The sequence below is a fragment of the Arachis hypogaea genome, chromosome 1, assembly GCF_003086295.3.
Source record: "Arachis hypogaea cultivar Tifrunner chromosome 1, arahy.Tifrunner.gnm2.J5K5, whole genome shotgun sequence".
NCBI classification, from domain to species: domain Eukaryota; kingdom Viridiplantae; phylum Streptophyta; class Magnoliopsida; order Fabales; family Fabaceae; genus Arachis; species Arachis hypogaea.
The window spans coordinates 96415136-96437786 of NC_092036.1; the positions used below are offsets into that span (position 1 = coordinate 96415136).

General features: G+C 33.2%; 2 protein-coding genes and 1 pseudogene across 3 annotated transcripts; all 3 read left to right on the forward strand.

Moving 5' to 3' along the window:
- The first annotated feature begins 129 nt into the window (after nucleotides 1-129).
- On the forward strand, nucleotides 130-6181 carry LOC112698546 (uncharacterized; annotated as a pseudogene).
- A 1076-nt stretch (nucleotides 6182-7257) lies between these two features.
- Nucleotides 7258-13036, forward strand: LOC112751065 (uncharacterized). Of its 2 annotated transcripts, none has more exons than XM_072200079.1 (10): nucleotides 7258-7603; nucleotides 7812-10126; nucleotides 10273-10377; nucleotides 10507-10659; nucleotides 11026-11189; nucleotides 11293-11440; nucleotides 11647-11769; nucleotides 11866-11953; nucleotides 12126-12650; nucleotides 12797-13036. In XM_072200079.1, exons 2-9 carry the CDS (start codon nucleotides 8066-8068, stop codon nucleotides 12311-12313), a joined length of 3030 nt encoding a protein of 1009 aa, XP_072056180.1. In that variant the 5' UTR covers nucleotides 7258-7603; nucleotides 7812-8065; the 3' UTR covers nucleotides 12314-12650; nucleotides 12797-13036. The 2 variants fall into 2 exon arrangements, with proteins under 2 accessions (XP_072056180.1, XP_029146634.2); XM_029290801.2 differs by having other exon boundaries at nucleotides 12147-12650.
- Nucleotides 13037-20476: 7440 nt separating this feature from the next.
- Nucleotides 20477-22318, forward strand: LOC112698589 (uncharacterized). The gene is made up of 3 exons (XM_025751648.3): nucleotides 20477-20760; nucleotides 20840-20969; nucleotides 21198-22318. Exons 1-3 carry the CDS (start codon nucleotides 20625-20627, stop codon nucleotides 22132-22134), a joined length of 1203 nt encoding a protein of 400 aa, XP_025607433.1. The 5' UTR covers nucleotides 20477-20624; the 3' UTR covers nucleotides 22135-22318.
- Nucleotides 22319-22651: the final 333 nt, after the last annotated feature.

Sequence of the window (22651 nt, forward strand, 5' to 3'; positions counted from 1 at the left end):
TCTGCATTCTTGTTCTGAATCCAATTATCACATTGTGTTTGATGCTCGATGAGGTGGAGTCGCTGTTTTATATGTGTGTGCTCGCCCCTCGATATTTCTGCTTTCAGAAAATTGCTTAGATAGTCGTTAATGATAATGAAGCTTTTCAGCTTTTTTGTTCATGGTAGTAGACTTGTAAGATGCGTCAAACTGGTACTAATTTGATTTAGTCCTTTTTTATGAGTTTGCAGGGCTGTGATGAGAAAGGAAAGCTTCTTGGTTCTTCTAGCAGCCCAATTCAGATATGGAAAGATGGTGCTTTTGTTGAGGTATCTTTTATTTATTTATTTATTTTTAATTTTCAATGGAAAATACCTAGGTTTCATTTATTAATTATTATCATTATACATTGATGGATGAAGCCAGTATGCAATATTTGGATTTTAAAAACAGTCCTGGTTATGTATTTGTTGATCTTACGAATGGGGATGGGAATGGTTTTGAAGTTTTCACTTTAGTTCCTGAATTTTTTTTTCATTATTTGTAGTATTTTATACATAGTGATTCACTTTTTTGTAAACAGCAATCCTCCACAGATATATGGCTTGCAATCTGTCAGCTGAAAAGCAGCTTGCTCTCAAGAAAAGTGTGCACCTACAAAAGAAGAAAGTCTAGGATTTGACTACTGTCTCTGGTATGTAACATTCTCTTTACATGATAATTAATTTGTTATATGTGACTTAACTGATTGAGAAACTATATACCATTGGCAGTGGGAGCTCGATAGCGCACCTGTCAGGATTCTTGACTGGTGATTCAAGAAGAAATGTATAGATGACGGGGATCATAGAGCTGTAGAACAAGCAAAAAGATCAATCCTCTACTCACCTGTATACAGTATTCGGTGGAGCTGTTTCACCTGGAAATGCAGCCACAAAGGTACCATCTGAACTAATCCTATTATTTAGTCATGGTCAGCATACATATATGCTATGCTAAATATCTTATGTTTTAGCATTTTTTCTTATTATGCACTTTGTTAAAAAATTTTTTAGTGCGTGCAATTCATACTCTTTATGGCAATGGCTTTGATGGAAATGAACATGAATGTGTTAAACCCATGTCTGCAACTGGGGCGGTCGTCTTATTTTTAGATTAAGATCAATAACCTGACTAACAATTGTAGAATATATAAAAATTATTCTTTAATAAAAGAAACTTGGAACATGGGGTATAATTAAATGGTCCTTGTCTATCGGAAAAAATTATGTTACATAGTCTTTACCGATCCAAGCTACTAAACTGGTTACATTTTGCTCAATGCAGTTGGTTCACATGATGTATTGTTACATCATCTATAGTTTTGAGAATCATGCTCTCTTTTATGAACTCATTTTCCAAAGCATTCTAAACTTTACAGCTTCTATGGGTTAAAGAAAACTTGCCAAGAGTCTGGTCTTTGGTTTTCAGGTGGATGGACTTGAGTGATTGGTTGTCATACAGGTACTTACTTATGTATTTATCTATTTATTTATTTTGTTATTCTTGATGTTCAATGTCATTCTATGTTGGAGTCAAGTGGTGCTTAGCCTTGATTTATTTCTGGTACTTCATTAGGGCAACTGGAGATGATACTCGCAGTTTGTGCACCACAGTTTGCAAATGGACATATCTTGGTCATGCTCACATGCAGCATATCAATGATAAAGACTCCCGGGATATGGAAGCTTGTGGATGGGATGATGACTTTTGGGAGGAAATTGGTTTGGGTGATCTTGTTGAAGGACATCATGCTAAGATAGTATTCACATCCAACTAAACATTGCCCTGCCCAATGTTGAAATCTCATAAGCTGTGAGGACTATCTACGAGGATTGAGTGCAAGATATATATTTTTTTCTTTTACACATAGTGCAATATTTTTTGTTATTATTAAGTTTGAAGGTTGTAATTTTTTTTGAAGAGTTCTTGTCTTTTCATGCTTGATTCAATGAACACTGTGGAATAAGCTTGAGTAGGCTGACAGTCAAAATCTCTTTTTTCCATTCTTTCTGTTCTGTATCCCACTTCTCAACTTGATAATGAATCATAATAACAGGAAAAAGTGTTGCTTTCCCTGACATCCTTTGGGTTCTGGGCTTACTCCTACTGCAGCAAAGGCAAGAAATCTTTCACTAAACATTTAAGTATTTTCACATTACTTTGAATTTTGAACTTTTACTTTGGTCAGTTCATTAATCAAACAAAAATATCTTTGCTTAATGGGAAAATATTGTACAGACTCCCTCTTCCGCGGTTATTAATTCAGCTTGATGTGATAGACTCTAATAATTCAGCTGCTTTTTAAAACTTCTGATGGGTTGAAATTTTCAGGAACTGGGTCTCTTACCAGGAATTCCTGTTGGCACATCACTAATTGATGCTCATGCTGGTGGTGTGGGTAATAGAAAGTGTGCCTCCAACAGAAGCTGGAGGTTGTTGTCCAACCTATATACCTGTGATTGTAAATTTTTTGGATAAGTGTAGCATTTTGCATCTAAAAGAACTTGTATATCTCAGAACATGATGAAGAAGCAATTTGCAACCGGATGGTGTTAGTTTGTGGAACTTCTACATGCCATATGGCCATATCCCGAAGCAAATTATTCATTCCCGGGGTCTGGGGTCCATTTTGGTCAGGTATGCTACGCTGTTTTCTCTTAAATAAAGCATTTGTTTCAGGAATTTCAGTTTATTCCCAGGAATTGTCCATGGAAATATATTATGTTTCTTTGAAGTTTTAAATTCTAACACCTAGGAATAAATTATTCCCAGGAATAATTTATTGCCTAAAATATGACATTTTATTCCCATCCAAAAAGATGGATATTTGATATTCCCATGTCAAGGGAATAAGAATTAAGAATATTATTATATCCCTTAATTATTATGTTTCTTGTCAAAGAAGTCCTCCTTTATTAGTATTGAGGTTATTTGAAAATTACGAATCTATTTCTAGGAATATGTATAATAAAACAAACATATCCTAATTTATTCTGGAAGATTAAAAATAATTCCCAACCATTTGTAGTACTCGGGTGTAATATTCCTAGACATAATATTCCTTGGAATATATTTATTAACGTTATAAACGTCCCCTTAAAGAACTAAATCTCGAGTCTTTATCATAGCGTTGTAATAATCAAGAGTCACTAACGAGCTGGCTACCCAACCATGCAGAACAGTTGTTAATATCTATACATCTGAAAGTTATTGTTTCTCTCATTTGACAATTGGAGTTTCCTTTTTTTTTTAGGTAACAATTTTAAGTTGCGTTGCATGCTTGTTTGTGTTTGAAAATTCATGGGTAAACCTGTGTTGATTGGAACTCGCATCTGAAAGATATTCATTTAGATGAGCTGATGATTGTTTTTCTCATGCTAACATTCCTTTTGTGACTCTGTTCTGATTTAAATCACTAACGTATATTTCTTTAAAACGTAAGAGATTAATGTAATTGAAGGTTATCTTTGACAGGATCATGTGATGGATACCCTGTTTAATTTTCAGTATCCCCCATTTTTAACCATTATTGGTTCTCTTGCATCTATGTCTTCACCTGTTTTTCCTTTTTTCTGGACATTCAGCAATGGTACCTGAATATTGGCTGACTGAAGGTGGACAGAGTGCTACAGGTGCATTATTGGATCATATAATTCAAAACCATGCTGCTTCTCCACTCCTTGCAAATAGAGCTGCTTCCCAAAGTAAGGATCCCCCCTCCCCCCCCTGCCCCCCTCTTTCCCTTTCCCCCTTTTTCTCTCTTAAAAGTATACTAAATATATAAATTACTCAACTAGTCGAATTCAGCACCATTTATAATGCCTTAATGAGGTTAATTGTTTTATGCTTTAAACAATGTTTCAGAGATTTCTGTGTTTGAGCTTCTGAACAAGCACTTGGAGACATTGATGATTGAGCAGAATAAATCCTTTGTTGCTGCTTTGACTGAAGATTTACACGTCTACCCGACTTCCATGGAAACAGGTATGCGACCAATATAATCTTTGCCGTTAGATTCCAATTGCCACAGTGACATCCAAATAATAGCTTCTATATATTATGGTGCAGGTCTCCCATTGCAGATCCAAAATCAAAGGGAGTTGTCCATGGTATGACACTTGACACAAGTGAGAAACAGTTGGCTCTTCTATACCTGGCAACTATGCAGGGCATTGCATACGGCACACGTCACATTGTAGAGCATTGCAATGCCCATGGCCACAAAGTAAGGATGCACAATGCCATCACACCTATTTGAGGTTATTATCTGTATTTTGAGTTGACTAGGTTTTAATATTCATCCATGTTCACACCTGCATCCATTGAGTCACACCTTGTTTGTGTTGCTAGCATCCCTTATCCTTTAAGCTGAGGATGACTCTAAATCCAGAAGAAAAGAAGTTTAACAGGCATGACAATATGTCATGATTACAACTATATTCTTTTGTACTTGTGAGATTTGATTAAGTAACTGCCTAAGATTTGATTCTATAACTTCAAAAGCCTAGGCAAGGAGATATTTTGTTTGCTAATTTTTTTGTGCATTATGATAGTGTAATCACACTAGTAGTGATTTTCGTTTAATGAGTTATTCTTCTATAGCCCTGTTATGTTGCCAAGTCTTTACTCATGGTTGCTGATGCAGAGTTGGTGGCTTTTAATTTCATGATTGTACTGCCTTTGCTTGCAGATCAACACTCTACTTGCATGCGGTGGCCTTTCAAAGAACCCTATATTCATTCAGGAACATGCTGATATAATCGGTATGTATTGAGGAATAGGGTTGCGGGAGTGTATGCATAAGAATTGCACACTATATACTGTTTTCTCTCTGCTACATATTCGATACGTCTCTGTCTGTGTGAAGCAGAAAATTGCAATAATCCAACTGTTGAAATACAGGATATGAATAAGCAACTTCAATTCTATGCAAATGCACTATATACGTGAATCTTTTCATCTAACTTTACGTTTTAAACATGTCTACATGGTATACTTTGGTTCAACCATTTAACACAATAACCATACGCTATTTTATTTGTCAAATTAAATCAAACCAAACTAAACCTTGGTTGGTTAGCCTCTTTAATTTTGGTGTTTAAGGTCACTCCTAGTATCTCAAATTTTGTCATTAACACAAGTTAAGGGATTTGGATCCTATGGAGTTCCCTGCTAAAATAAAGTTGAAATTGTTCCATGATCTGTATTTTTATTGTCCATAAATCATCCATAAAACATTGACTGAAATTCATGTGCACTCTAATTGTATGTAATGACATATATGGTCATTGAACTGTCATTGAGGCATTATTTTATATTTAGTTCTTTAAAATAAGAAGAGGTTGAAATGATGAATGATGGTTATCATTTTCCCAGGTTACCCTATAATTCTTCCAAGGGAAAGTGAATCTGTGCTATTGGGTGCTGCTATTCTGGGAGCTGTTGCTACAAGGAAATATCATAGCCTTAGTGATGCCATGAAAGCCCTGAATGCACCGGGTCAGGTGGGGATGCCATTCTTTCTGTCATGAAACATTTAGAGGGAAAAAAAGAGTAATTTCTATTATCAGATCGAAAATTAAGGTCAATTTCATATACATATAGGGATGGCACATTCCAAGTAGTTCTTAAAGCTGTATCAACAACATTTGAAGTATAAGAACTGAAATGTCTGCTCAGACTAGCATAATGACATACCATGAGTTCAAATTTAAAATGCTTGTAACTTTTGGCAGGTGATTCATCCATCAAATGATCCAAGGGTTAAGAAGTACCATGATGCCAAGTATAAGATCTTCCGTGGCCTCTATGAACAGCAGCTTTCTAATCGTTCCATCATGGCTCAAGCCTTGGCATAGCTTCGCAGTTTGCATGCTGCTCTGCTTCAACCCAAACTCTGTTCGATTAGGTGCTATTTCAGAAGCAGCCTCTTTATACGGTCGAGATTGTTGTCCTCGTGAAAGAAATCACGTCTTGTATGTTAATAGGTTCATGAACGTATCTTTTAAAGGTTCTCTTGTGGCATAGGTTAGACACGGTTTGAAGAAAACTTTTTTTTTTTTTTTGGAAAAGGTAAGGGGGATCTTAATGTCTATGTACAGATTAATGGGGCATCTTATTCTTTCCCTTTAAAAAGAAGAAAAAAAAATTAAACATCTAATTTATGGTATATTTTGTCGTTAAATTAGGTCATTAGACTAGTTTAACTGGTGTCTAATACTAATATGCTTTTCGATATTCAAAACAACAACACTGTTTTGGTAAATGAGAACCCTAGGCTCGCTCAGTAAGTCCCTTGTCCAAAGTAACTAGACAGCTGGCAGCATCATTTGCAAGTAGTCTCTGATTTAATTAGATCTGCACTTGCTGGCTTGGAAGGCATATTTCAATATCAAATAGGTTCTGATACCCATCCAGCCCTTTTTTGTTCTTGTGAGCCTTTAATTGGTTTAAGAGACAAGAGAAATATTCCAAGTGGTTTTGACTTATTCTCTCGGCAGGACAAATCATGCTGACACGCTAAGCAATTAAGCATTCAATTATTTATCTCAACTCATACTAATTTATACGATCAAATATTTAAACAGTCATTAATAAATAACCCCTCAATTCATCATCATTAACTAATAGATTTACATGATTCCGGGTTGCAAACGAAAACACCAGACTCCGAAATATAACTAACTTCTTTGTGGGAGAGGGAAAAAAGACAGTGAAGCAAGAAAAAGATATAATTTGAATTATATTAACATAAGATCTTGCATATATTTTGTAAAAAAAATTTTTGAATTTTTTAAAAATTTTGAATTTGGTTGTTGATGACAATGCCAAAGATGACTAGGAATGTTTTACTTTCTTCAGTTGTTAGTGAAATTTTATGTTCAGTTGTACTTATGGTTTTGAGATTCTATTTGCTTCACCTAGTGTGTTGAACTTTTTAATTAAAAAAAAAAGTTTAATACACATATAAAGTATGTTGTTTACTCAAACCAAGATCTATTTGTAACCTCGTATTCTAATCTCACAAATCTATATTTTACCACTATCATAATCTCACCTCCTGAAGAGTGAGAAGTGGAAGTGGAAGTGAGAGTGCAGGGTTGAGTTGACGTTCACGTAGGAGAATGAGGAAAAAGAGCATATGCTAGAGAGATAAATAATATGCGAAAAGGAATACCGTTATGAGAGAGTGCCACGTGTCACGCTACATGGCAAGCAGGCATCGCATCTTGGAACATCCTTCAACCACATCCCCCACTTCCTCCCTCCTCTTCCTCTGCCTATGGCGCTCCTTCCCTATCACCATCACCATCACCATCACTATCGCCTCCTCCTCCTCCTTCTTCCTCTTCTTCTGCCTCCTCTTCTTTTCAATTCCTTAATCTCTGATCCAAATACACACAAAAAGAAAAACCGAAAGCAATAGTGTGTGATAGAGGGGGAAGACCGGAAGAGAGCGCTCAGAGCCAACTAACGCTGCTCAAAAATCTAACCCAATTGGGTCGCGTTCCCACTCCCAAATTTCCAATTTTTATTATCTATTATCTATCTATATCGAAAACCCTCTAATTCGCCATTCCAGGTATCGCTAATAACTTCTCCTATAGATTTGGATCTATCTGCACTGCGCACGAACCCTTTGCTGATTCTTTTTCCTTTTTTTTTTATTATTATTATTTATTATTGTTTCGTCTTGATTACCTTCAATGAAAGTTACCATTTTTGTTGATAAATTACCACCTTCTTGACTCGTTGCTATTCTTCTCGGGAATTTGATGCCTTTTTTCTAGTCTTCAACCTCATTCTGAATCGTGACACGCAAGAGTTCTATGATGTGAATTGTGAGTTGTTCTCATGTGTAATAAAGGGTTTCAATGTTTCCTGAGCGAGTCTGAGAATCTAATCAATCATCCACATCCACCACAACACAGCAGTTACACTATAATTTCATGGATAGCCCACTGTGGCTCAATCACCGCCGGCATCGAGCCTCAACGATGATAGCCGGCGTGTGAAGTTCCTGTGCAGCTTCCTGGGGAGCATAATGCCCCGCCCACAAGATGGGAAGCTGCGGTATGTTGGTGGAGAGACGCGTATTGTGAGTGTTCCAAGAGATGTTAGCTATGAGGAGTTGATGGGGAGGATGAGGGAACTATATGAAGGTGCTGCTGTGTTGAAGTATCAGCAGCCTGATGAGGATCTTGATGCACTTGTCTCTGTTGTGAATGATGATGATGTAGTTAACATGATGGAGGAGTACGACAAGTTGGGGTCTGGAGATGGGTTCACTAGGCTTAGGATTTTCTTGTTTTCGCAATTCGAGCAGGATGGTTCCTCACACTTCATTGATGGGGAGGACACTGAGAGGAGGTATGTTGATGCATTGAATAGTTTAAACGATGATTTCGGTAGGAAGTTGCAACAATCAGAGTTCAGTATGATGAGCCCTGTGGAAGATATCCATGTACCTGAACAGTTCTTTAGTCCACTTAGTGTGGAGAGTGGGATGCTTGGCCACAGAAATGGGGAACTATCTATGTCTCAGTATAATTTGCATCAGCTTGCAATGCAGCAACAGCAGCAGCAATCTATGGGACAGAGGTATAATGAAATGGATGCTCCATGGAATCCTTCCTATTTCTCTCCTAGGCATCATGCTCTCCATGACTCAAGATCGTTGGTGGAATATCCATCTTCTCCCACTGGTACAAGGTACCGTGTACAATTTCCTGAGATGCCGGATAAGAGCATTGATAGAGTGCAGGAAGAGTATGCTCGAATTCATGTGAGTCAACATCCTATCTATGACAATCAACAGCAATATTCTGAAAATGTAGTTTGGATGCCTACTGGTGAGAAGTCAGGTTTTCCAGGCAACATTCTTCATGGTGCCCATGTCATGGATGGGAACAGTAGATATGGTCAACCACATCCATGTGCGGAATGCCAATCAAACAGGGACAATTTTGCAGTGAATGCGGATGCAAAGTTTCATCCTGGAATCTATCCCAATGAGGATTCAAGAGGACATGCCTCGGGCTCAGGAAGAGTGAATGATCATTATGGTGGTGATGTTCCTGTTCCTGTTCCTGTTACAAATTTCTCCATTGGGCATGGTAGTGTGTCTGATGGACATAACTTATCTTCTAATTATATTCATCAACGAGCTGGACCTGAATTAGGGGCTGAACTTTTCCCTGACCAAACTGCAGCTGCTATACCACATCTGAAACTTCCTTCTCTGGAAGAGCACGGTATGCAGTACAGCAACCCATCTTCTTCCTTTGGAACAGATAATCATTATGCTGTGCCTCGTGGACATGTGCCTGGGCATCCTTTCTGGAGGAACACTCCAACTCCAGTTCATATTGGACCATCATACGAGGCAACTGCTCCACCTAATGGCATTATAAATGCTGGATTAATCAGGGGGGAGGGCAGTCCTGGATTTTTCATTGGATCAGATGGTCAAAATGCTTGGGTGGATCCCTCACAGAAATTGTCAGGTCATGATGGGTTAGACATCCCAGAACACCCTTCTGCACAAGCGCAGAAACACCCACTTCCAGTAGATAGTCTTCATCCCCCACAGGACAAAAATTCTGGTATCTACACAGAACATGTGCAGCTGCTAAAATCACCTCTTAATATGGTTCTGAACCAAGAGGTTTTAAGAAATGATACTCATATGACAGAGGCAATGAGTTTGCTATCTCGAAGTTTGCGTGAAGGAAAAGAGGAGAAATCCGAGGATATAGTTGAAAAATGTGCTGCACACATGCAGAAGATATCTTTTGCAGTGCAGAATAAAACTTCTGAGAATGTAAGCGGAGCTGCTAATCCTGTTGAGTCTAATAATTCAAACGCAAAACCTGCAGAAGAGGTTGCAAATGTTGAAAAACTGAGTAATAAGGACCCACCTGTTCCAGAAGATTCTAAGGATTTGGTCGATCAATTCAGCTTTTTGCCCGAGTTGATGGCTTCTGTCAAAAAGGCTGCATTAGAAGTTGCTGAGGAGGTGAAAACTACAGGTTGCATGAATCCTGATTCTCAGATACAGAATTCACCTCCAAATGAAGACACAACAAATGAAGTTGAACCAGTGGTGAGGATGAAGTGATTTTGATTTCTTCTTTCAAAATGAGGCGAAATATCCTCTAGAGTGGGGTGTAGATTTTGCTTGTGATTATGTTGCCTTAAAGTATCTTTTCTTTGTTTAAAGCCTTACAGTATGTCCTTACTTTCTTGTAGAATGCTCATGGTGATCTAGAATTGGATGCTGAAATTGACCACGTAGATACTTCTAAAATTGAGCCTACTGAAGCTGAGGAAGAAGCAATCGCTAGGGGATTGCAGGTTTTCTTGTCATCTAGTCAAATCCATTTTGTTCTGCATGTTACTTTGTTCTCTTTTCCGGTTGAGATATTTTTATGGCTTTTCTTTCCCCCGTGTTTTGGTTTTGATGGTAGACTACTAAATTTTCAGACAATAAAAAATGATGATTTGGAGGAAATCCGTGAACTAGGTTCTGGAACTTATGGGGCTGTTTATCATGGGAAGTGGAAAGGTTCTGATGTTGCTATTAAGAGAATAAAAGCCAGCTGTTTTGCTGGAAGACCGTCCGAAAGGGCTAGATTGGTAATATTCGGATTTGATATTTTATTTATTTATACTTTCTTTCAAATGACTATTGATTCAAATTTGTGGAATGATTTTTTTTTTATTATTCTTCTTTTGCTCTGTATGTCATGAATTTTCAATTTCTTGTTCAAAAGCTTTTCTAAATGAAAAGGCTGAAATATTGGCTGTAAGCTGAGATTGAGATGTTGTTTGCTAGCCTGGTTAGAAAGGAGGAAAACTAGAGCAATTATAAATTCTCACAAGTAGTTTGTATATAAATTATTAGACCTAGGAATATAGCGATTTTATTAAACTCGCTCAAGTAGTTTTGAATACATCAAAATAATTAGTGACTTCATTTTTATCTTTATATTTTTGTCCCAGATTGCAGATTTCTGGAAAGAGGCATTGATGCTGAGTTCATTGCATCATCCAAATGTTGTCTCTTTCTATGGCATTGTTCGTGATGGCCCTGATGGTTCTTTAGCAACTGTGACGGAATTCATGGTTAATGGATCTTTGAAACAGTTCTTGCATAAGAAGGATAGGTAATTTAATTCATCAGGCCTTGATGTGCTTTCTAGGACTGCACCACCCTACCTGTCTGACAGTTTTGATCAACTTATGCTTTATATTGTGGGCAATTGACAGAACGATAGATCGTCGGAAGAGGCTCATCATAGCTATGGATGCTGCATTTGGGATGGAGTATTTGCATGGAAAGAATATTGTGCATTTTGATTTGAAATGTGAGAATCTATTGGTCAATATGAGAGATCCACAACGTCCTGTCTGCAAGGTATCCCCTTAAAACAACCAATAACTAAGCCTTGTCCTACTAAGCATTGTGGAAACTTCAATTAAGATAAAATTCTATGACAACAACTGTGTAAACTTCAAGTTGAGATGCCTAAAGCAATGCAATAACTTCTTTTTCCTGTTCGAATATATTTTAATGGAAAACCTTTATAGCAGAGTTGAAATGATGTTTTCATAAATTTTCAGATTGGTGATTTAGGTTTATCAAAGGTTAAACAGCACACACTAGTGTCAGGAGGGGTACGTGGAACATTGCCATGGATGGCACCTGAACTTCTTAGTGGGAAAAGTAATATGGTATCGGAGAAGGTATTCTTGGCATAGCTGTTTGGCTTTTACATTTCTTATAACTGTTTCGCCATCTCTAATGATCTTTCTTTCTGACCTTGGTTGCTTGTTCTGTAGATTGATGTTTATTCATTTGGGATAGTCATGTGGGAATTGCTCACAGGGAATGAACCCTATGCTGATATGCATTGTGCTTCAATAATAGGTGAGAACCAAGTAAGAAGCAAAATACATAGAGCGATTTGTTTTGCTACATAATATGCTCTTTGTGGTCTATATTCTTGTCAACAATGTGCTTGGAAGTTGGAAGAGTATTGGCTATCTTATATTTTGCTAAGGAAGTCACTGTTGACTTTTGTTATACATATATGCACTAGTTTCTTGTTTTTGTTTTGTAGGAGGAATTGTGAACAACACTTTACGTCCTCAAATCCCGACATGGTGTGATCCTGAGTGGAAGTCTCTAATGGAAAGTTGTTGGGCTTCTGATCCTGCAGAAAGGCCATCTTTTTCAGAAATTTCGAAGAAGCTGAGGAGTATGGCTGCTGCAATGAATGTCAAATAGTCTGTTGTTACCCTTCTCCCATTGTATGTAGCATAGGGTTGGTAAAAGGAGGAAATAAGGTGAAGCATGTTTCTTCCAGTTCAAGAATCACGATGCTTAACTTAAAAGAGAAGAGAAGGGAGGGAGTGGGGGAGATCTTAATTCCCCTGTTATTCAATCTTATTCAAGCTTGTACTGTAATATCATGCCTTGGTTTAGTCTAAAAGATCTTTTATAGTGTTGCCTTGAATGGTATTTTAGATTAGTGCATATAGTTGCACTATAGCATGATGGATTTTCTCTCAGAAGCGGCATGGTGATCTGAAGAGAGCTACATGTGGAATATCAATATATCACAGTGAGTGATTTTATTAATAGACATTTATCAATGATTTATTATTGATAGGATGGAATGTGAATAGTAGTTATGACTATGTAGTTGCCAAAACATTACTATTATTTGTTTTTCTTCCCTCTGTTAATGAGTGATATTAATGGGTGCAGGGCTTTTGCAGTTTTGAAAGTGATCAGGTTTTGGTGGTAGCAATTGTGGTTTTACTACCGCCTGTAGAGGAACCATGCCTTCTCTCTGGAGGGATGTGTACATAAATTTAAACAACATGTCTCCTTTATTTCTATGCAAATGTAATAAAATTCAATTTGTCTTCAAAATTATATTTGACATTATTTTTTATATTATATCAAAGATGATATATGTTCTCTCAATAAGAACATTCTGCTTAATTAGTATGTGTGTTTTGCCTGCCACTTTTCTCAAATATGAATGTTAAGTGCCTTTGAGGTGTGATTATTCATTCAATGAAGATTTGTCCAAATTAATGGTTGAGGTACTGATTTAACATTTTAATGAGTTGGGGAACCATAACCTATAGTGACTAAGCAATTAAAACAGTGTTTTTCCAAAGTGGAGCAAATAAAACAGAACCACCATGTTTTGGAGGGATGCTGTTAGTATTCTAGTAATCTAGTATAAAACAAGATAATATTAGGAACCCCATTAAGTTTTCTGCATTAAAACTAATGTTGTCTGTCTTTTATCTTATCTAAATATCTAAATTAAAGTAGATATCCATGGTTTCAATTTGGAGATATTAATGGTTTCCCAATGATTGTATAATGAAAGATGAAGTAAGATAAGATGGTGTGGCATCACCAACTCTGAAATTGAAGAAAAATCCACAAGGTCAATTTGAGTGACACAATCATCATCTACTCCCTTTGGCCCTCTACAATCCATGTCCTTCTTCTATGTCTCATGTCTCATACCTAACACACGGCTTAGACTTTTGTACTAAAGTCAAAGTAGGTTGACTTTGTACAGATGTCTATAATCTCTAATCTATATCGTGAATCACCAACTATATGAAAGAAGCTGCTTCTGTTGCCAATTTCCCATAGTAGTACTAACTGAATTATTTCTATGAAACAATATTGTTCTAGAAACAATGGTATAGTGAATAGCACTGTTTTTGGTGAAAACTATGATGTTATTATTTTGCTAAAAACAAATTATAAAAGTTGGTTTCTCCAAGGAGATAAACTCAATATATATAATGAATTTAATTTTGATGTACTGACAGTGTAAAATGTTTTATACAGTCGTATAATTACAAGTATTCTCTTAAATGATCATTTACACGATCAATGTAAAAGGTAATTATTTTTATTAATATAGTGTTATGTGATTGTATACACATATAAAACGATTTTACACGGACAATACATCAAAATTAAATCCTATATATAATATGCATCTAGCTTTTGAGGATTTTAAGAGTCAACAATTGTGTACATAATAAATTGAATTACAAACCAGATTAGAGTTTGTTACCAGTATTATTGAAACAAGTATCTAAGGGTTTGGCATGAATTGACATCTGTATAGGGGGGTTTAACTTGAAAATGAGGTTAAAGAACAACTTGAGTGGCTCAATAGCGTAACTGGATCTGTTAACAGTGTCTCTACTTTGTATTATTTTAATTTTCAAAAGGTGCATGAGACAAACAGAAAATAACAGTCCATTTAATTAATTTATTTAGTATGAGTAACACGTATTTAAACAAGTATTAATACTTATTAATATATAGTGTACCCTTTAATTTGTAGCACAAAATAAAATTGGCGTCCAAACTCCAAAGTCTACTAGCAGCATCTTTGTCAACCCTAGTGACGACATATACAAAGAGTGTCTGATCCTTCTGCGAAATTGCTGGCTATTTTTTGTTTCTAAACGACTTTTTATTTAATTTGATCATGCTTATCTTAATTTTGAAAATTAAAATACTAATTTAAACAGAATGGAATTCCAGGTGTCACGATAACAAAGTTTTTATATTTTTCAGCATTAAAAAAAAAACCACGATAATAAAGTTTTTATATTTTTCAGCATTAAAAAAAAAACACAGTGTATAATATTGTGTACCAAAAGCATTAAAGCAACAACACCTAACTAATAGAAGCAATTAAAGATAATATGTGACTAAGATGAACGTACACTATATAAATATCACAATTTAACACCGGAAGAAAAATGAGCTCGTTGACAAAGTTTAAATCTGTATTCTAATCATCATCCCAAGTCTAATTCGCTATAATCTAAGCATGCGTGATTATCCAAATCAAATAATTGGTGTTGAACATTGAATGAGTGAATAATAAATTAATAATGATTAAAACATAAGCATTTTTCCGAAGAATTTATCCTTAAAGTAGTGTTTGGAAGTAATTGTCATTAGAACATAATTATAGACATAGAGAGACATTAGAAATGAGATCAAAGACTAAGAGAAAAGCTAAAGTGTTTATTTTTAGTAGGACGGAAAATATATTTATTTTAAGACATTTTCTTAAAAAAATTAATTTGGATAAATTTATTATAAGTTAATTTTATAATGTTTATCTAATTATATAATGTTATGTTAGCAAAAATAACTACTTTTATATATTAAAAGGGTTAATGTTAAAGATCACGCAATCTTTATTTTTGTTCCAAAATGATTTTTTAATCAAATTAGTCCCTGAAAAATAAACTGTAAGTCAAATTAGTTATTCTGTCAGTTGGATAATGACGTGTCACGTTAAGTGATACGTGGCATGATGACGTGACATGCCATGTGACAGGTCAATAACATGTGGCATTTGACATGTAAAAAAGTTTTTTATTAGTCAAAATAGTCATTGAAAGTCTAAACGTAAGTCATTTTCATCTCTCAAATTTTAAAAATTAATCAAACTAGTCCTTATATAATTTTTTTATTTTTTCTTTATAATATTAAATTTGAAATATTTTTTGATACTACTAATTTTAATAGAAATGTAATTGACAAACAAAACATTAATAATTGTATCTTTTCTTCTTAAAAATTTTTTCAATAAAATTATCTCTCTCCTTTAATTCTTCTCAAAATATCTCTTATTCTTTTCTATTCTAAAATATTTTTCTTACATTATTGCATTTTGCTGAAAAATATATATATACTCAAAATTGAAATGTATGTATTTATTAACCTAAACAAAGTTATATGCTCAAAATCAAAATTTATTTATGTTAACCTAAACAAAATTATACTACTATTTTTTTTTACTAAATCTGTTTATTTTTTCATTACGGTATTACTTATATATAGGATGTAATGGTAGTGATATTTAGAGTCAAAATTCAAGAAAATTCACAACTTTTGCTTCAATTCTAAACTTTACAAAATATAAAAAAATTTGTTGCTTATTTATTATTATTATTATTATTATTATTATTATTATTATTATTATTATTATTATTATTATTATTATTATTATTATTATTAACGAATTGCTTTTTAAGCGTAATACGTGCAAAGATCATAAAAAATTTTTGTGTTTCATATGTTTGAGATAAATTATATAATTTTTTTTTTAATTTCACAAATAAATGAAATAAAATGAAATAGAAAACATTATACCTATGCATAATACAGGCTACTCCGCACTAATACATTATATAAATAGATATGCTTCATATTAAAAAAAAAATTCCTTTTATTTTAAATGAAATATTTAAAAAATTATATTAGAATATTAAAATTCAAGAAGTGATTTCATAAACCAGTTTTTCAATTATTGAGTTTTACTATATAAATTAAATAATAATAAAAATTATAATTTAAAAAAATTAAAAAATTTAAAATTTAAAATAATTACTATATTACTTAGTAAAATTTAAAATATTAAATTTTTAAATATATAATCAACAATAATTTGATAAACTCATTTAAATAAAAAAAATCACATAAAAAATACAATTTGAAAATGTAAAATTTTAAAATATAAATGACAAAATAATTTTATAAAAATTTAATTATTTTTATTATTTTATGTAAAGAGAATTTTGTTTATTAAGGTTTAAAAAATAATATTAAAATTAGTAGTATAAAAAATATTATAAATTTAATATTATAAAAAAAATTATATAAGGACTAGTTTGACTAATTTTTAAAATTTGAAGAATGAAAATGATTTACATATGGACTTTTAAGAACTATTTTGACTAATAAAAAACTTTTTTACATGTCAAGTGACATGTGTCACTGACTTGCCACATGGCGTGTCATATCATCATGCCACGTGGCACTTAACGTGACACGTCATTGTCCAACTAACGTAAAGAATAATTTGACTTATAGTTTATCTTTTAGGGACTAATTTGATTAAAAAAATTATTCGGGGATGAAAATGAAGATCGCGTGATCTTTTAAAGACGAATTTGAGTATTAATCCTATATTAAAAATATAAATGTTCATTTAAATAATAAATATGATTAAATGCCTATATAAAATATTTTACACTGATTTAGTTCATCAAAATTAAACTTTTTAAAATAATTAATTATATAATGATGTTTTTTTTAATTAAATACAATTAATGGTAGTGTAATTTAAATTTCATCAGAACTGTGTCCCCCAGCAGTTACACTAATTAATCGTGGGTCTTCTTGATGATGAAATGCACTATTCTTTTTCCCAATCCATTAAACATTTAATTGAAGAAAAAGAAAATACATCGTCAATGAGAAGATTCTTACTTAAGGAGAAAGACAAGCAGAAACTTGTTTTTTTCTCGCCCCAGTGATCTGAGTCTTTGATATGATAAAGATATTAATGTTTATAAATTTGAGAGCTAAGTGCTTTTTGAAATTTGATAGTTTCCCCTTGTTATTTCTATGTGGTTGTGGTTCCGGGGCCTTTATTTTCATGCTTCTTCATTAAAAAAATGCACTATAATATTAAATTAGGAAACCAAGGTCAATGATGAGTGGTGCTCTTCATTTGAAAATTATGGAATTACAAACACTTTTCTGTTTGGTTTTTACTTCTTTTCTTGTTCGGAAACTGTTTCCTATTCTCTTTAACATGTCCTACACACAACTTGTCAAAAACAAAATAAGAAAAATAAATAAATAAATAAACATAAACTATATGGAGTTTAATCTTGCTTCATTATTGATCATAATATATAACCCAACTACTAATAATTCCTAGCACAAAAAAGAAGAAATAAATGGAATTAGGGCAAGTCGATTAATTTAACAAATGTTTGACTTTTTTCATTTTTCTTCTTTTATAATCTCGTAGCTGCATTATTGCACAACCAACCAATCCCTACTCCAATGCTTAACAAACTAAAGAGCTCTTTGTGAAAAATCTCAATTGAAATTAAATAAGGGTGGTAGAAAAGTATAGTCCCAACCACGTAATTTAATAAAAAAATAAAAAATAATTAAAATTTATCTTATCTAATATTTATTAATTATTATTAGAATTAATAAATATTAAATAAGATAAATTTAGATTATTTTTTAAAAATTATGTATAAATGATATAGTATTTTTTTAAATAAAAATATTTATCTTCAAAAATACTCTGTATAAATTAAAAGTTAGTTACTAATTAATTATTATATATATGCATATATTTATACAAATGCATTAATTTATATTTTTTAACTAAATAATAAATTATCAAAATAATTAAATCTGTCGTAGTAAAATAATAAAATATATAATAAAAAAATAATCTCATTTGTTTTAAATAGTGTAATAATTTTTTTAGAGAATAAAAGATATATATTTTTATATACAGTGACTATTTTTTTTTCATGTTTGAAGATAGGTATAAGATAGTGTGCCTCATGACACAAATTTCTAAAAAAATTTGTACTTTTCTGAATTTGATATGTAAAGCATTTTGTTTAATTTATTTCTATATTTATATATGTCTAAATTACCAAACACAGCCTTAAAATACTACTACACTACCAAAACCCCATTTAGTTATGGTTAAAAGAACAATTTGGTATCTTTTATCTATATCATAAGATAAACTCACTTGCAGTCAACTTCACGTGAAGTTGATAATTGAGAGTCGTTAGATGAAAATTTAGTCAAATTAGTCAAATTATTTAACGACTTTCAGTTATTAACTTCAGGTGAGATAAGTTTCCACCGTATCATAATTAATGTCATGTCAAGGTTTCATGGTGAAGCTTCGGTTTTGATAGGCCAGTTGAGAAGAAATAGAGGAGTCAAAGACAATGAAATTTACTTTGGTACGGGTAATACCTACTCACGACGAACAAGATACAAGTTTTCATTGGTATGATTTCAAATAAGAATCAGTTGGTTATGATTTTGTGGTGAAAGCAACCAAGGACACAAGAGAGACATTTTCAATGCATATTTGATTATTGGTTTTTGTAGCTTTCATCACAATCTCGTCAACAGATATTGGATGGTTTCTAACAAAGACTTCAATTTCAATTCTTATTATATATTCTACTCAGGCCTTAAATATGGAAAATATATTACTACTTATGTATAGCTTGGATATTCAGAAGACCTTACTCGCTGTCACATGTGTTCCATTTCAAGAGAAAAAATGTACTTTCGTACATCCACATCTTGGACCAATTTATCACAATACATTCAATTTAATAGTCATGTGTCACACAATTAATATCTGATATATTATTCAAGGCGACCGGTTTATAATTTATACAAAAAAAAAATGTTCCAACAAGGTTCAACAGCAAGAGGCTAGGATATGTTGTTCTGCAAGATCACATGCACATCCTTTGGTTTGCTAACACATACAAGTGCGTCATTCTTCCCCTAAATGCATGTGCCACAGTATTATTTGGAAAATAAAAATTTTATATTTTTAAAGGTGAAAATTTACCTCAAGTTGTTTTTCTGTAATGTTAATAATTAAGAGGCGTTAAATGATAATTTAGTTAAATCTATTAAATTATTAAACGACTCTCAATTATCAACTTCACGCGAAGATAACTGTATTTGAATTTTTACCATTTTGTGTATATTAAAATCGGTCACTAAATTAGCTGAATATACATAAAAATACAAAATATATATTAAAAATATGTTAAACTATATATATTTATACACAAATACATAACGATTATTTTTAGTACGCAAATAGTATTTTTATTTTAATATTTGTGTTTTGTTATAAATCTATTGACATAATCAAGAAGCTTTTTTTGTATTTTTTTTTTATAAATTTTTTCTAATAACAACATGGTCATTTTTTCAGGATATTATTATCATGATATTTTCTATAATTTCTTAACAACTGAACTTGTTCATTGAGCTAGTTTTTGAAAATAATAATAAGGGTCCGCTGAATAATTCCAAATCCATGTAATTGACTGGATCAAAGTATGTAATTGGTTTACTATGTCCTTCCTAGAAGTTTCACTGCTGCTACATTTACCATGAGAATTCCCATGTAATTAACAATATAATGAATTACCAATAGGATAAGAGAGCAGTAATTATGTACATTAATATATAGAGAATGGAACATTTTCGAGGATAATGCCGACAAACTAAGAGGATAGAGACTTCTTTTGATCAAATGCTGTAGCACCGTGTTCAAGTAATAAACAAATGGAACAATTGAAAAAGCAGTCACATTTTTTTAGTAATATATCAAAAAGAAGAAGAAACTATAATTTATGCTACGTATTTGTCGAGTTGCATGCATAATTAAGCAAGGATGATCGAACTAAACCAAAAAGGATGAAAGAGAAAGAGATAGATGAATATATGAAACCCTAGAAATGAAGAAGAAAAATTAATATTGAGTTGAATAGAGTGTTGATGAGGTGTAAGAGTTTTTGTCCTTTTAACCCTTCACATCATCTCTTTCTTTCTGCCTATAAATCTTCCTCTTCCTTCTTCCTAGTTTCCCCAACAACAAAACCCTTAATTCCATCTCAAATTCTCTTGCTTCTTCTTCTTCCTTCAAGCAACAAAGATGGGAAGAGCACCATGCTGTGACAAGGCCAACGTGAAGAAAGGACCTTGGTCCCCTGAAGAAGATGCTGCTCTCAAAGCCTACATAGAAAAGAATGGAACTGGAGGCAATTGGATTGCTCTTCCTCAGAAAATTGGTATTTATATATATTATTTTAGTATAATCAATTAATATATAGTCATGGATTAATGGAAAGTTAATTAATTTAATTGCAGGGCTGAAGAGATGTGGAAAGAGTTGCAGGCTTAGATGGTTAAACTATTTAAGACCTAACATCAAGCATGGTGGATTTACTGAAGAAGAAGACAACATCATCTGCAGCCTTTACATTAGCATTGGAAGCAGGTAAGTCAGAATTAAGTGATGATCATATCATGAACTTGGATAATAATCTTATTATTTGCTTGATTTAATTTGATTCTACTGCTTGCATTGTGGTGTATAGTATTTGAACAATAACTCTTTGTCCTATTTCTTTGTCACCAGAATCTCTTGAAATCCCAACACATGTTCTTCCTTTGTTTGTTTATTATTCCTTGGAACTGTGAATCCCTACTAAGTTGATCTGTGTAGGTGGTCCATTATTGCGGCACAGCTACCTGGAAGGACAGATAACGACATCAAGAACTACTGGAACACTAGATTGAAGAAGAAACTGCTCGGAAGGCGCAAACAATCCAGCTTCAACAGCTCCAAGGACTCCAATATTGGGATGCAAGATGACACATCATGTTCCAATAACAATAGTAATGCCCTAAGCACTTCAGCTCTTGAGAGGCTTCAACTTCATATGCAGCTTCAAAGCCTCCAAAACCCTTTCTCTTTCTACACCAACCCTGCCCTCTGGCCAAAGTTGCATCCTTTTCAAGAAAAGATGATTCACCAGAATCTGCAGCAGCAGCACCAATCTCATAATCTTAACAGTCATGGCTCCAACTCCAATAATAACCCTTTGATGCAGAATACTAATAATAATGCTTTGCCTTCTCCTCATAATCATGTGCTGAATCAAGAAGAAGGGGAAAAGGATACCAAGAATTCAAAGGTTGATCTTTTGGAGAATCCGCTTAATAGTAATGGCTGTTCATCAGTTCTCTTCAATAACAGTAATCCATTATTGCACTCATCAAGTGATGCCATTATTGCACCAAGAGGAGATGGTGTTGAGGGAATTCAGCAGGTTTGTGCTATCCAAAGTGAGCTTGATGAGATTTTGAATCTCAATAGCAACAGAAGAATGTGTTACATTCCACAGGAGGAGGAAGAAGAGGAGGAGGATCAGATTCAACAGATGGCTGATGATGAGTTTGACTGTTTGAGAGAGATGAATAGTAATAATAATAACAATGGTAATTCAAAGGACAGTAATAGTAACTTGATTTGGTGGTCCAATGATTCTTCTGCTGATACCAAATCAGCATCCTCAAATTCTTGGGAGTCAATGTCATCCACTCCAGTTCTTCTGCCAGAAGGGATGTTCCAAGATTATGAACTAGGTTACACTTTATAGTCATCACATTGTTATGAATGATTTGACTGCTTGAATGTTCCTAATTTGTTGGGTGGTGGGCATAAGATAATTAATGGGGAAATGAAAGAGAGAAAACTGAGTAATATAATAGGTCTTGTGTAAACAACATCGTGAATATGCATGTAATATTGTAATAATAATATGTAAGTAAATTACTGTTTCAGTAATGTATAAATTCAATTCCTAGTTTCATTTGTTCCTAAATTAACTGGAACAGAACTTGATAAGTATATTATACTATCATCTCGTGTATCTTTAATAATGAAAATGTATACTCTTTACAAGTAGCAGAAGAAACTATGTAATTAATAATCTGTAAATGAGCTGAATTTGCTGCAACTTTACGTGATGAAGATTTTAATTAGTTAATCCATGTTGTAACCAAACATATATAACTGCTGTATTTCATTATTCTAGGTTCCTACTATAAATGCATGCTATATAGGTTTAATACATTCAATCACTCATGATGAATTTTTATGTATAAGATAGAAGA